Raw genomic sequence first — 12,869 nt, forward strand, 5'->3', positions numbered from 1 at the left:
CGATTTCAGGTCCAAATCAGATGGAGCCTCTGAGTCCGGAGACTCTGACAACAATAACAACGAAGACCCCGGGGATGAAGCGGAGGAGGATGACGAGTATGACGATGAATATGTTCCAGAGTGGCACGAGGATTACGACGAGGAAGACATAGATGACGACGACTTCTTTTCTGATGACGACGAATCTGAAAACTTGGAGAGGGACTTCAGCCCTTTTGACTAAATGAGTGATACACAATACTTACAGAATGCCTACTAATGTAAAAGTAGTCACTACAAATACCACACCCATATAAAAGAGAAAAAAGCAACCATTTGTAATGGGAATCCAGAGTTTTGAGTAAGTTTCTTAGTAGCGTGGTCTTTGCTTCGCACTTAGCACCTACTTTGAGCCCTAGCATTTTTTTGGTTGTTGCACCAAAAGTGGTATTTCACGTTTATTTAGGTTTATGCTACAGTTTCTTTATCTAATGAAATTGTAACTTCGTTCATGGCTGATGAGGGTACTCTAAGTTCAATGAAGGATCTTAATTATCAATGTTATATTGTAGAGGTGATATTTTTTGAAACTGTTCATAGTTTTGTTATTAACAAATTTCATTTTTTTGGTTAAAAAAAAAAACAAATTTAAAAAGAAGGGATGTGTGAACATTAAGAAAGGTGTTTTTTTTTTTTTTTTTTTTTGTATTAGGTCAAAGGTGTCGGCATTGTGTATTTAGTTTGAATACCAAAAGTACTTGCCTTTATTCTATTTTAAATTTCTTTAAATGCCTTCATATATGACATTAAGTTGGTTGGTCACCATTTGAATGATTGTAAGCATTTGAATTTGGATATATTTTCAAAGGTTTTGAAAAGAGAAAAACATCAGCACCCGTGTTTAAGGGCTGCATGAAAAATGGCTAGTTTCTCAGACGAGTCCATGACAAGGATGGTGCTTTAACTACCTGCTGATTGTGTCAAGCACCGGAACCCTGCACACTTAAACATTTCCTTTAGCCTGTCTTATTAAGATGCAGTAATGGCAATACATATTTAAAAGTATTGTAGCTTGTTGCATTATTTGCTAAGCAAAACATACCTTAATCGCTTTCAGTTTTTTCATTCAAAAAAACAAAACAAGTTTTAATGCTTTGGACATGTTTATGTTCACTTGTATAGAGATGGAGATATAAAATATCCTCCAAAGTCCAATTTTGAATTGAGATAAACCTATATATTCATATACTGTCCATCTTCTGAAATGTTTCTCTGTTCAACTTAAAAACAAGTTATTCAAATTCAGCTCATAAAATAAATGCTTTTCTTCAAATTGAGTGTAGAGGGTTTTTTTCGTTCTATTTCATTAATTTTGCATGCAATACATTAGCCCCAAAGGAAAGCGAAATGTAGGGAAAAACTGACCTAGCGTTTTGTTGCACTCAGTTTAATTGCCTTTAATTCCAGAAGGCATGCTTGTTAAAGGCTCCTCGAAGTCCCAAGTTAACGCAGGATACATACTGGCACTGCAATTAAGATGGTTTGGAGAGAGCCATCTATTCGTTTCCATTCTTCCCGATGCCAGTTGCTCTATTGCCGCAGGACCCTCAGAAGTCTGAAATCTTTGGCATAGGCATGTATTTCATGACATGCTTTCAATGACAAATACAGAACAAGAAACAATACAGAACGATACAGAAAAGTTAGTTCATGTGTTCATGACCTCAAGGCTAGATTATTGTAATGCTCTACTGGGTGGTTGCCCTGCTCGCTTAATAAACAATCTCCAGCTGGTCCACAACGCAGCAGCTCGAGTTCTTACTAGAACCAGGATGTATTAATATTAGCCTGATTCTGTCATCACTGCACTGGCTCCCTATTAAACATTGCATATACACACTATATTGCCAAAAGTTTTGGCATGTCTGCTTTTACATGCACATGAAATTTAATGACATCCCGTTCTTAATCCGTGGGGTTTAATATGGAGTTGGGCCACCCTTTGGCGCTATAACAGCTTCAACCTGGGAAGGCTTTCCTCAAGGTTTAGGGTTTGTGTTTATGGGAATTTTTGATCATTCTTCTAGAAGCACATTTGTGAGGTAAGGCACTGATGTTGGACGAGAAGGCCTGGCTCTCAGTCTCCGCTCTATTTCATCCCAAAAATTCATCAGGATGAGGTCAGGACTGTGCAGGCCAGTCAAGTTCCTCCTCACCAAACTCACTCTTGTCTTTATAGACCTTGCTTTGTGCACTGGTGCTGAAGGAAATTTCTTGCTAATTTCATGATGTTGCTTATTATGATTTAAGTTGCTAAATGTTGCTTTTTATTATGATTAAAATTACTGATGATATATGGAAGATTGCTGTAGATGAAAGTTGATGATCTTACATGTTTGTATGTGGTTGGAGGTGAAAAAGTCAATGTCTGCATGTGGTTAGGGGTGAAAAGGTTAGTTGGAGGAGTTCTGAGAAAAGCATAACCACTTCTACAGAAATCGAAACTTAATGAAACAAAGGCTAAAGAAGGGTATGAAATGGAAAATTACCAGCTGCCCTTTGTGTCCCGTATATTATATTTTCTCTTTATAGATTGCTGCCTGGAGACTGATGTTACAGGACCCCTGATTGGAGGAAACGTGGTGTGGGGAGGAGACGGAAGAACAAGAATAGATTGAACAGTCAATGTTGTAAAGTATTCTGGACCGCCCAGATAGGGATCTTTGCTGTTCTGAATCCTGTTATCAGATCACTTTTTTTACTCGCTGTAACTCGTAATAAATAATACTCCTGGCCGATCACTGAACTTGGGGAGGACTTTGGGGAGAAAAAGTCCAACAGTGCGCAGTCATTCCCTCAAAGTTGAGAGCATGAAATTGTCTTGGTATGCTGAAGCATTAAGAGTTCCTTTCACTGAAACTAAGGGGCCAAGCCCAACTCCTGAAAAACAACCCCACACCATAATCCCCCCTTCACCAAACTTTACACTTGGCACTGCAGTCAGGCAAATACTCCTGTACTTCTGTTCTACTGGCAACTGCCAAACACGTCTCCACTCCTCTCTAGAGTCCAGTGGCGGTGTGCTTTACTCCACTGCATCCCACGCTTTGCATTGCACTTGGTGATAAGGCCTGGATGAGCTGCTCGTCCATGGAAACCCATTACATGAAGCTCTACACACTGTTCTTGAGCTAATCTGAAGGCCACATGAAGTTTGGAGGTCTATAGCTAACTAGAGGTCTGTGGCGACTTCTGTGCACTGTGTGCTTCAACATGTGCTGACCCCGCTCTATGATTTTACATGGCTTACTTTGTGGCTGGATTTCTGTTTTTCACAATTGCTTCCACATTGTTATAATTCCACTAACAGTTGACCGTGAAATATTTAGTGGTGAGGAAATTTCACAAATGGACGTATTGCACAGGTGGCAAACTATCATGGCATCACACTTGAGTTCACTGAGCTCCTGAGAGCGACCCATTCTTTTAATAATGTTTGTAGAAGCGTCTGCATGCCTAGTGCTTGATTTATACACCTGTGGCCATGAAAGTGATTGGAACACCTCAATTCAATGATTTGGAGGAGTGTCCCAATACTTTTGGCAATATAAGGTCATTTTAAATGTTGCTCCTCAGTACTTGAGTGAGCTCTTGACGCATTATAATCCATCACATCTATTGTGATTTTCAAAGTTCTGGCCAGTTGAGAATACCTAGAATATCAAAATCAACTGCAGGTGGTCAATCCTTTTCCTATTTAGCACCCAAACTCTGGATTAATCTTGGGATAATACAAATTCTAGGGATAACCTAACACTAAACTGGAATAATCTGAACTCTGGAATTTAACTATCAGTTTAAATCTAGATTAAAAACATCTTTTTAACTCGGCATACACGTGGCATATTATCACATTTCTGTACTTCGCATCTATTAAATAATTGTTGTAAATTAGGTCAACCGGAACCAGGAACAATTCCTATAACACCCAATGTACCTTTTTCATCGTAAGAGGAATGGCTTCTTCGCAATATTAGTCTGGGAACCATAGTCAGGTGTATCCAGTCCGTATCTAGATCAGATGGTATACCTGCGCCTAAACACGACCACAACACAGCCCTGAATGTCATCAGAGACCGTGTCTAATAGACGGTCCCTGTGAAGGCCTCGCCGACATGACAGCCATCAGCACAGACCCGCAGCAGAGACCACAAGAACCAGGCAGGTCCTCTGCACAGACCCTATGACCAGCTTCAGCTCCATACCGGCGTGATAAAGCCGATTTTCAAGCAAAAGGACCTGAATGAAATCATAATGACTCTGTGTTTGGTCATTGGCCAGAGGAGGGCTGGCCCCTGACTGATTCGTTTTTTTCTTCTATATTTTCTAAATGTAATACGTGATGATCTTTACAGCAGAACTGAATCAACACTGGCCTGACTTCAGCTGAACTATGACTATTTTCTTAGAGATTTAATATGGGCCTTTTGTGTTGAGTTCAGAATAGCACAGTCTAAAGAATGCTTTGCCTATTTGTGCTTTTGACAGGAATGCAATGTCTTTGTTTGTATGTTTTATTAAACAGAGGGCAAAAACAAGATTGTTGTGTTATATATTGGGCAAAAATTGTACTTCTGTGAACTACATTGCTACACAGTACAGTGTTTTATCATTATTATCAGGGGTCCAAACACCGAAGGTTGTGGAAGCCAAATGTGTTTGTATTGAAGTGTGTGTGTCAAGCGCACAGACCCTAGGTGGCGCTATAATAAGGGGATTTGTGTTTTTTGCCTCATAAATTTGGAAGTCTAAGGGCTAAAAAAACCAACCCCCTCCCCCATCTATCTTGGAGTCTTTCTGATAAATATATTCAGATATATTACTTTTCAAACTTGTCCTAGGCCGTTTGCCTGATCTTTACCTATTTAAGCACACAGCAGACGGATGGTGGTGGCACAAGCTTTTTGATTAATAAAAAAAAGTAATTAGTGAATTAAATGGGCAGGCGTTGCTTTTTTACGAATTGACCTACATCCCCTGAATGCAACATCCAACCCTAACAAATCTTAGTACACGGACCACAGGGCGTTCTGAGGATGCACACAAAGTGGCATCAAAATGATACCTATAGGTGGCACTACAACTGTACATCCATAATAATGCCTTAATTGTATAATCCAGGACTGTCCAAACTTGGTCCTTGAGGGCCACTCTCCTGCAGAGTTTAGCTCCAACTTGCTGGGAAGATTCTACAGGTTTCTGTACAACTCTACAGGACAGTTGCCCTCCAGAAGCAGGGTTGGACACCCCTGGTATAATCGATGAAGACGAAATTCAATTTGTTTATCAAGCAATCATGTCTCTTCAGACATCACAAATCAACTGTTTCTTGTTTTAATTGGCACGTAGCTTAGGTGTTGAGGACTAATGAATCTTTGAGCCTACATTCAGTATGAGTCAAATACTCAAGTAAAGTTAAAATCAGATACTTTAACCCCCGGTTTCACAGACAAAGCTTGAGCCTAGCCCTAGACTAAAATGCATGTTTGAGCTTTTTAACTGAAAGGAAACTGCACTAATATCTTAAAATATGTCAGTGCCATTGTTTTGTCTCAAAGTGCACACTAGTAATGTTTTTTTCCTAAGGCCCGTTTATAAAAGCTACTTAGATGCCCTAATTGAACCATAATCCTGCCTAATCAAAGCAGTCTATGATGTTTAACCAAAGCCCAAGAAAAGATTTGTCATCTAGAACATAAACATGTCAAAGAAATCAAACCCCTTCTAATCACGGTTGACTTTGCTTACATGGAAAGTCTTACATAAAGTTGGCAAAACAACATGCAACCAAATCGAAGTGGGTTACTCATAACCAGACTTACTATATCGGGTCTATGGGAAGCCAGGCCTTGAGACTTTCAAGTATGGGAATGGGTGTGGAGTCATTTTTGATGTAAGGCACCTGTACTTTTATGCATGGTTCTCAGGTTCTCTTTTTTTAGGGGTTAACAGTTTATGACCCAGGACGAGTAGTGAAGAAAAGAAGACCAAGAATTAGGAGAGTAATTAATTAAAAGAAAAATGTACTTAAGAATAGTTTACAGTTTCAAAAGCAGAAGCCAGCTTCAAGTCTCACAAGGAGTTCGTAGGCCGTGCTCCCGCTCTCACAGTCTCGTCGCCTCTCCCTATCATATACAATTGTCTCAACAGTTATACCGTTTTCAAGGTCTATTCACGTCATTCTGATTGGCTCAGATAAGATGTAACGTAAGCAACTTTCCACACATAGGAGCACATATCGCCAAACTAGGTAGACTGGTCCTCTCCCAATAACTAGTATTGCATCACTTGTGACCTCATAGGCCACCAAACAGCATTTTCAAGTCTGGCATCGTCCACAGAAATGTCCATCTCCAACATAACGCATGCATAGATATGACACACACACCTAAAACTCAGAGAATACTGGTTTCCTCCAAGGTTGAGAACATCTTAACTACTTATAAACATTTCTCAAACATACTGATAACATGTGCTCTCTCAGAGAGGTACAGACAATATTCATCTAGACTCTTTAACGTTTCAATAAAAGGAAATAAAATATAAATTAAAGACAAATCCATTTCATATCTGGAAGCCAGGCTAAGAGAGCAAATACTGTTACTGCACTCCTGACATGTTAGGGGTGTGATACCTCAAGTGTTTAGTGATGCGTCACACATCTCTAGGTCAGACCCTCAGTCACTCCTCAGAGAACAAACACACTCTTTAGAAAAAAAGAAAAGAAAAAAAAAACACAACTGGAAAGAGTCACGAGAATATAATGAAATATTAAGGTTTTGATTATGAATTAGGATAGATACACAGGTATTGAAGTGCCAGTGGAGTTTAGAATCACCCTTTCACTTTACACCTCTCAACATTTAATGTAAAGCGGAGTTACTGTGGCAGTTCCACCAATAATGGGATGAACAAGAGTCGAACATCTGGTTTCTGCATTTGGCAACTCTTAACATTTGTGGAATTATGGACTAAATGTTGCAAGATGGCCCTTGACATCAAGAGTTCTTGCCCCCCCCCCCCCCCCCCAGTATCCAGGAAATTTAAGGTAATTAAGTTAAACTTTAATTGGTTCAAAAACAGCTGGTTTGAAGCCATAAGCAAGTGACATGAGTTACATTTAAACAAAACTGATCTTAAACTAGTGAACCCCTTGCAACTGAAATGTGACTTCAGCTGAACTGTGGCTACATTTTCCCCCCAAGTGCCAAAGGACACAACCTCAACTAAACCCCATTGTCAAGGTCAAGAAAGCAAAAGTAGTCATAGAACCGAAAAATTTTTTAAATGCTTAAGTTTATTTACTCAAATTACAAGTACAGGCAACATCAATATTCTTCATCCTCTTCGTCACAGTCCTCTGTGGAATCAGCACCAACCTCCTCATAGTCTTTCTCTAGGGCAGACATGTCTTCCCGTGCCTCTGAGAACTCTCCTTCCTCCATCCCTTCACCCACATACCAGTGAACAAAAGCCCTCTTTGCATACATCAGGTCAAACTTGTGGTCCAGGCGGCCCCATGCCTCTGCGATGGCAGTGGTGTTGCTGAGCATGCAGACAGCTCTCTGCACTTTGGCCAGATCCCCTCCTGGCACGACAGTGGGCGGCTGGTAGTTGATGCCAACCTTAAACCCCGTGGGACACCAGTCTACAAACTGGATGGAGCGCCGCGTCTTAATGTTGGCTATGGCAGCGTTGACATCTTTCGGAACCACGTCACCGCGGTACAGCAGACAGCAGGCCATATATTTTCCTCGGCGAGGGTCACACTTCACCATCTGGTTTGCTGGCTCGAAGCAGGCATTGGTGATCTCCGGTACGGAGAGCTGCTCATGGTAGGCCTTTTCTGCCGAAATGATAGGGGAGTAGGTGACCAGTGGAAAGTGAATACGAGGGTACGGGACCAGGTTGGTCTGGAACTCTGTGAGGTCGACATTTAGGGCTCCGTCGAAGCGCAGTGACGCAGTAATGGAAGACACAATTTGGGCGATGAGCCGGTTCAGGTTGTTGTATGAGGGACGCTCGATGTCGAGGTTGCGTTTGCATATGTCAAAGATGGCTTCGTTATCCACCATGAAGGAACAGTCCGAGTGCTCGAGAGTGGTGTGGGTCGTAAGGATCGAGTTGTAGGGCTCAACCACCGCAGTGCTAACTTGCGGGGCAGGATACACAGAGAACTCCAACTTGGACTTTTTACCATAATCAACAGACAGTCGCTCCATCAGAAGAGATGTGAAACCAGAGCCTGTTCCACCACCAAAACTGTGGAAGATCAGGAACCCCTGCAGACCGGTGCACTGGTCCGCCTACAGAGGAATCAGAGGGAAAAGGCAGAGATGGGTTCACACATACCAGTAGTATTCCTGGCTATAAAACAGTCACCACACATTTGAGTGAAATGAAGGCAAGAGGTGCTGTGCAACACAAGAATGAATCTCATTGGTTCTTGCGGAAGCTCAAACGTGCTGCGTAACAAATGAATCCCATTGGTACTCAGAGCAAACATGCTTGAGCTTCAGGTTACCATAGCTAATGTGAGAATTGATAAAGGTTTATATATGAATAAAATAATGTGAAAATTGGTCTAAAAAGGTGAAGTGGTAGGTGCGACGTGGTCAACAAAGGGACAGAATGCTCTCAAATTTAATCTAAAAAAGCTTCATTTGTGCTCCAATGATTAACAAGAGTCTGATTGTTTGGAATGACAAGGTCTCATCAACGGTCTGGTCCAAAATATATGCACATAAATGCCATAGAAAAAAACACTTTGGGTTCCCAAAAAACATGTCAGGGAGTAGTTCTTGAATCCATTTTTTAATTCCAAGTGTGAAGAACAGTTTATCTAAAGAAACTTTTTTGCAATGGCAGGGCTCCATGGACATTAGTATCAGCAGCTCCATGAACCACCTTTAATGGGAAGTGCAAACTCACCATTTTGCGCATCCGGTCAAGCACAGAGTCTACGATCTCTTTGCCAATGGTATAGTGACCACGAGCGTAATTATTGGCAGCATCCTCCTTGCCACTGATGAGCTGCTCGGGGTGGTACAGCTGTCGATAGTGTCCGTTACGGATCTCATCTGCATTTCAATCAAAATAGAAGAGAATATAGAGCTACACTGGACATACAGCAACAAGAGTTTTGAATACGAATAAGATAAAGAGCTTGAGTTCAGGCTCACCAACAACTGTTGGCTCCAAATCAATGAAGACTGCACGAGGAACGTACTTCCCAGCACCGGTTTCACTGAAGAAAGTGCCAAAAGAGGAGTCTACTAATGAGCTGCCATCATTAACAATGGTCCCATCTGGCTGGAAGCCATGCTCTAAACAGTATAACTCCCAGCAAGCGTTACCCATCTGGATACCTGCTTGACCAATATGTATGGAAATACACTCCCTCTGGTTTGACCAAAACAAGCAAACAGTCACAAGTTAAGTGAAGTGGTTATGCAGTAGCACAATAAAAATAATAATCAAGAATCTCACCATTGTGCTTGAGTATCACAGCAAGTAAGAATTAAATCAGTCTTTAAAACCTGAAAACATAAAACACACGCTTAACACAATCGCCGCTCTTAGAAATGATTAACTGTTGCCGTCCTAAAAGAAACCACCTACGCCACTCCAGAGCTACACCAAACCACCCACCTGATCTTCATTTATGTTGGTGTCAAATTAGGGCGTGGCTCTAAATTAAACCTGTAATAATGCTAACAAAGGTAATTAGCCCTGCAGATTCAAAACATTCCCACTTGTGTTTTTAAGAGTTTTTAAGCTCATACTGCAAGCAGATCCCCAAAGGGCAGATTTTCTTGATTTAATATTTAGGCTATTTGGGTTTGAAATTGTTTTGTAAGATTAAAGTGTGTTATGAACCATGTTTCACTCAGTTTTCAAGATGAAAATGTAGTTATTTTATTTGAATAAGGGAAAAAAATGCTTATTTGAAGTTTTCTACAGGTCTGTTGCAACAAATTTCCACATACATTTTGAGAAATAATGGTCCTTAATTGTCATTGATGGTTCCATAAAGAACCTTTAACCATCGCACAAAAGGTTTATAGTTATTCAGATCTCAAGAAAAAAATGGTTCTTTTAAAAGGTTACTTCAGTGATTTAGCATTAAGCTTTGTATCAGTAGAAACCCAGTATACATTCGAATGATCTGGCTTTTTTGGCCAGAGGCTTGAGACTGCAGCCAGTAGGAGTTAGAGCCGCATGTTTTCAACCCGCCCATAGTGGTGGGATCCCTCACAGAATGTAAACACACACGGCCGCTTGGGCATTCATAACGGAGTGGTCCGAGCAAATCGAGTGTTCAACTTTTCAATTAATTCCTCCGCGGTGGGTAGTGATGTAACCGGCAGGCGTGGCTTTGGGAGTGGCCTAGTAGGGCAGCGAAGCAAGTGCATTCTGGGAGTTGTTGTCTTTTATCCACATGAGCCAAAAATACATTTTCTGGCTTTTCTCAGTCTAGAAGACACCAACTTCTAAAATAATTTGACATTTCTACTACATAAATGATCCCATATAAATACACATTCATCTTCCGGTGAAATACCCCTTTAAGAACTGTTCATTGGTTCCATGGCATTGCAGCGAAAGCCTTTTTTTAAACCCTGTAGTGTGCACACTGACTTATGATCAGGTGTACTGTTCCCCTGCATGAAAAAATGGCATTATGGTTTTCCTTTTTTTACTTACTTCAATATAGCTTTTAAATGAACCCATATTTATTTATTTATTATTATTTTATATTAAGATAATTAAATGTTATATTTTATATTGATATTTAAAACAAGGTACTTTTAATACAATTTAATATAATAAGTTCATAAAGAGACACTCTCATAAAACTTAATTTTTGAGAGACATGGCCACTGTGTCACTGTATCATCTGCATGAGCCATTGCTTGGACCCCATTGTTGCTATATTTAAGTTTTACATCAGTTTGATGACTATTGGATAGCATGGTATATAGAAGTATCAGTTATTATGGCAGTATGTATATGGCAGTCATGTAGTCTAATTATTTGCCTTCAGATTTAGTCTATACAAAGGCTTTGACTTGAGGGTGAGTAAATCATGGGGTCATTTTAATTTTTGGGTGAATTAACCCTTTAAAATACACGTGAGTCACGGTATGCCTATATGTTTTCTTTAGTAGACGGTTTTATGATTTTAGTGTGCAAAATAAGTAGCGCTTTCTAAATAACACTTGCATTTCATTAACCAATTAATTGTTTAAAAACTGACATTGATCCAATACGCTGATTTGTTATTATTATTATATATATTTTAATGTATTTATATTTTGCCTTTACATTTTGTACGCTTCTTTCGTGTTTGTTTATGCTATCTTTTGTGCGCTCTTATTTTGAATGTGTTACGTCACATCCGCCGACCATTTGTATTGTTTCTGTGCGTGCGTGTGTTCATGGTGAAGTGACTGAGTCCGTGCATTAGACCGTTAAGCTTTAGTTTACGTCAAGTGAGTGGCTCAGCTGGAATCAAATGTATTAAAACACTTTTATTCTTTTAATGTTTTGCTTCGATGCGACGTAAACAGTATTATATCTGCATGGTCGTAAACGCAAATTAATGTGGTAGTGACGCGGTTCGTGTGGCCCCGCTAGCAGCTTCACCGGGCAACTTGTGGCTGCTGTACGTCACTGACCAGTCCGTTGGAATCCGTTGGAAAATGGGTAAAAATCGCTTGCGGAAAAGAAAAGGAAATGCTCCAAAACCGGGACCGCAGCATGGTAAGGGCCCCGCAGCACCTCCTCCTCCTCCTCACGGCGGGTTTTGCGGTCCTCCTGTCCGCGCAATGGGCCCACCTGGACAGAGGTTTCCTGGGCCCCATTGCGACTTCGGGCCCCCAAACCCCAGAATGATGATGATGGATAACATGGAAGGGGATAGACGGTTTATGCACGATACGCAGGGGTTCATGATGCACAATGAGCCTTTCCATCCGATGAATTTTCCCGGCAGACATGAGTTCCGCCCGCCTTTTGATGCTCCTGATCCACGTTTCCAGCATCAACCAGAGTTTGGGAACCGACCACCAGCACCGCGATTTTATCGCCCAGAGCTTGAATGTGGACCGCGTTTCTGTCCTCCGGAGTTTTGTGAACGTCAGCCTGAATTTAATGACCGACCTCCAGACTTCTGCCCACCGGAGTTTATGGGAAGACCCCCGAACTTCCACCCGTCCGAGTTTGAAGGGGGACCAGGTTTCCACAGGATGGACCCTGGATTCAACCAAATGGAGCAGTATGGTCCAATGGGCCCGCGTTTTGTGCAACAAATGGATGTACATGTAAGTTTTTGGGGTCCTCATTTGTCATCTAAATGTGGTGTACTGTCCCGCAAGCTGCCAAGTGGGATTCTGACCCAAACATTAAAATTAACCCCCAAGCTGTTCCAAACCTGTTGTTTGGGGTGTTTTCTTCTGCTGAACTCAAAACATTTTGAATATCATAAAATTAACACATTTTAACTTCCATAGTTAAAAAAAACAAACAGACAACAAAAACACTATGGAAGTCAATTTGGTCCAATATTCAGACATTCTTCAAAATACCTTTTTTGTGTGTGTGTTCAGCAGAAGAAAATTCATACAGGTTGGGAACAACTTGAGGGTGAGAAAATGATAACAGCATTTTCACTTTTGGGTAAAATTTAAAGGGATAGTCAACCTAAAAATTTAAATTGTCATTAATTACTCGCCCACAAGTTGTTCCAAATCTATAAGATTCTTTTTCATCTTCGGAACACAAATGAAGATATTTTTTGTATTAAATCTGAGTGCTTTCTGTCCCAC

At 40.7% G+C, this 12,869-nt stretch overlaps 3 protein-coding genes across 7 annotated transcripts in view; 2 read left to right on the forward strand and 1 right to left on the reverse strand.

Annotated features, from left to right (window-relative positions):
* Nucleotides 1-1,312, forward strand: part of LOC137045716 (cullin-9) — a 75,740-nt gene extending 74,428 nt beyond the window's left edge. For all 5 annotated transcript variants that reach the window (XM_067422590.1, XM_067422589.1, XM_067422591.1 and 2 more), the window contains one exon: nt 10-1,312. In XM_067422590.1, coding sequence (XP_067278691.1) covers nt 10-223 — 214 coding nt within the window. In that variant the 3' untranslated portion in view covers nt 224-1,312. The remainder of the gene's footprint in view (nt 1-9) is intronic.
* Nucleotides 1,313-7,318: 6,006 nt separating this feature from the next.
* Nucleotides 7,319-9,687, reverse strand: tuba4l (tubulin, alpha 4 like). The gene is made up of 4 exons (XM_067422611.1): nt 9,529-9,687; nt 9,222-9,441; nt 8,971-9,119; nt 7,319-8,345 (listed from the first exon to the last, which is right to left on the reverse strand). Exons 1-4 carry the CDS (start codon nt 9,529-9,531, stop codon nt 7,368-7,370), a joined length of 1,350 nt encoding a protein of 449 aa, XP_067278712.1. The 5' UTR covers nt 9,532-9,687; the 3' UTR covers nt 7,319-7,367.
* A 1,753-nt stretch (nt 9,688-11,440) lies between these two features.
* The window catches only part of si:dkeyp-121d4.3 (uncharacterized), a 40,813-nt gene continuing 39,384 nt past the window's right edge, over nt 11,441-12,869 (forward strand). Inside the window, exon 1 of the mRNA XM_067422597.1 lies at nt 11,441-12,365. Coding sequence (XP_067278698.1) covers nt 11,745-12,365 — 621 coding nt within the window. The 5' untranslated portion in view covers nt 11,441-11,744. The remainder of the gene's footprint in view (nt 12,366-12,869) is intronic.

This window comes from Pseudorasbora parva, chromosome 17 (assembly GCF_024679245.1).
Source record: "Pseudorasbora parva isolate DD20220531a chromosome 17, ASM2467924v1, whole genome shotgun sequence".
In the NCBI taxonomy this organism is placed as follows: domain Eukaryota; kingdom Metazoa; phylum Chordata; class Actinopteri; order Cypriniformes; family Gobionidae; genus Pseudorasbora; species Pseudorasbora parva.

Excerpts from the sequence above, each read along its gene's own strand:
- tuba4l (XM_067422611.1), bottom strand. Across the intron at positions 9,120-9,221 it reads TTTGGAGCCAACAGTTGTTG|ATGAGATCCGTAACGGACAC; the intron begins GTGAGCCTGAAC and ends ATTGAAATGCAG. Across the intron at positions 8,346-8,970 it reads TTGACCGGATGCGCAAAATG|GCGGACCAGTGCACCGGTCT; the intron begins GTGAGTTTGCAC and ends ATTCCTCTGTAG.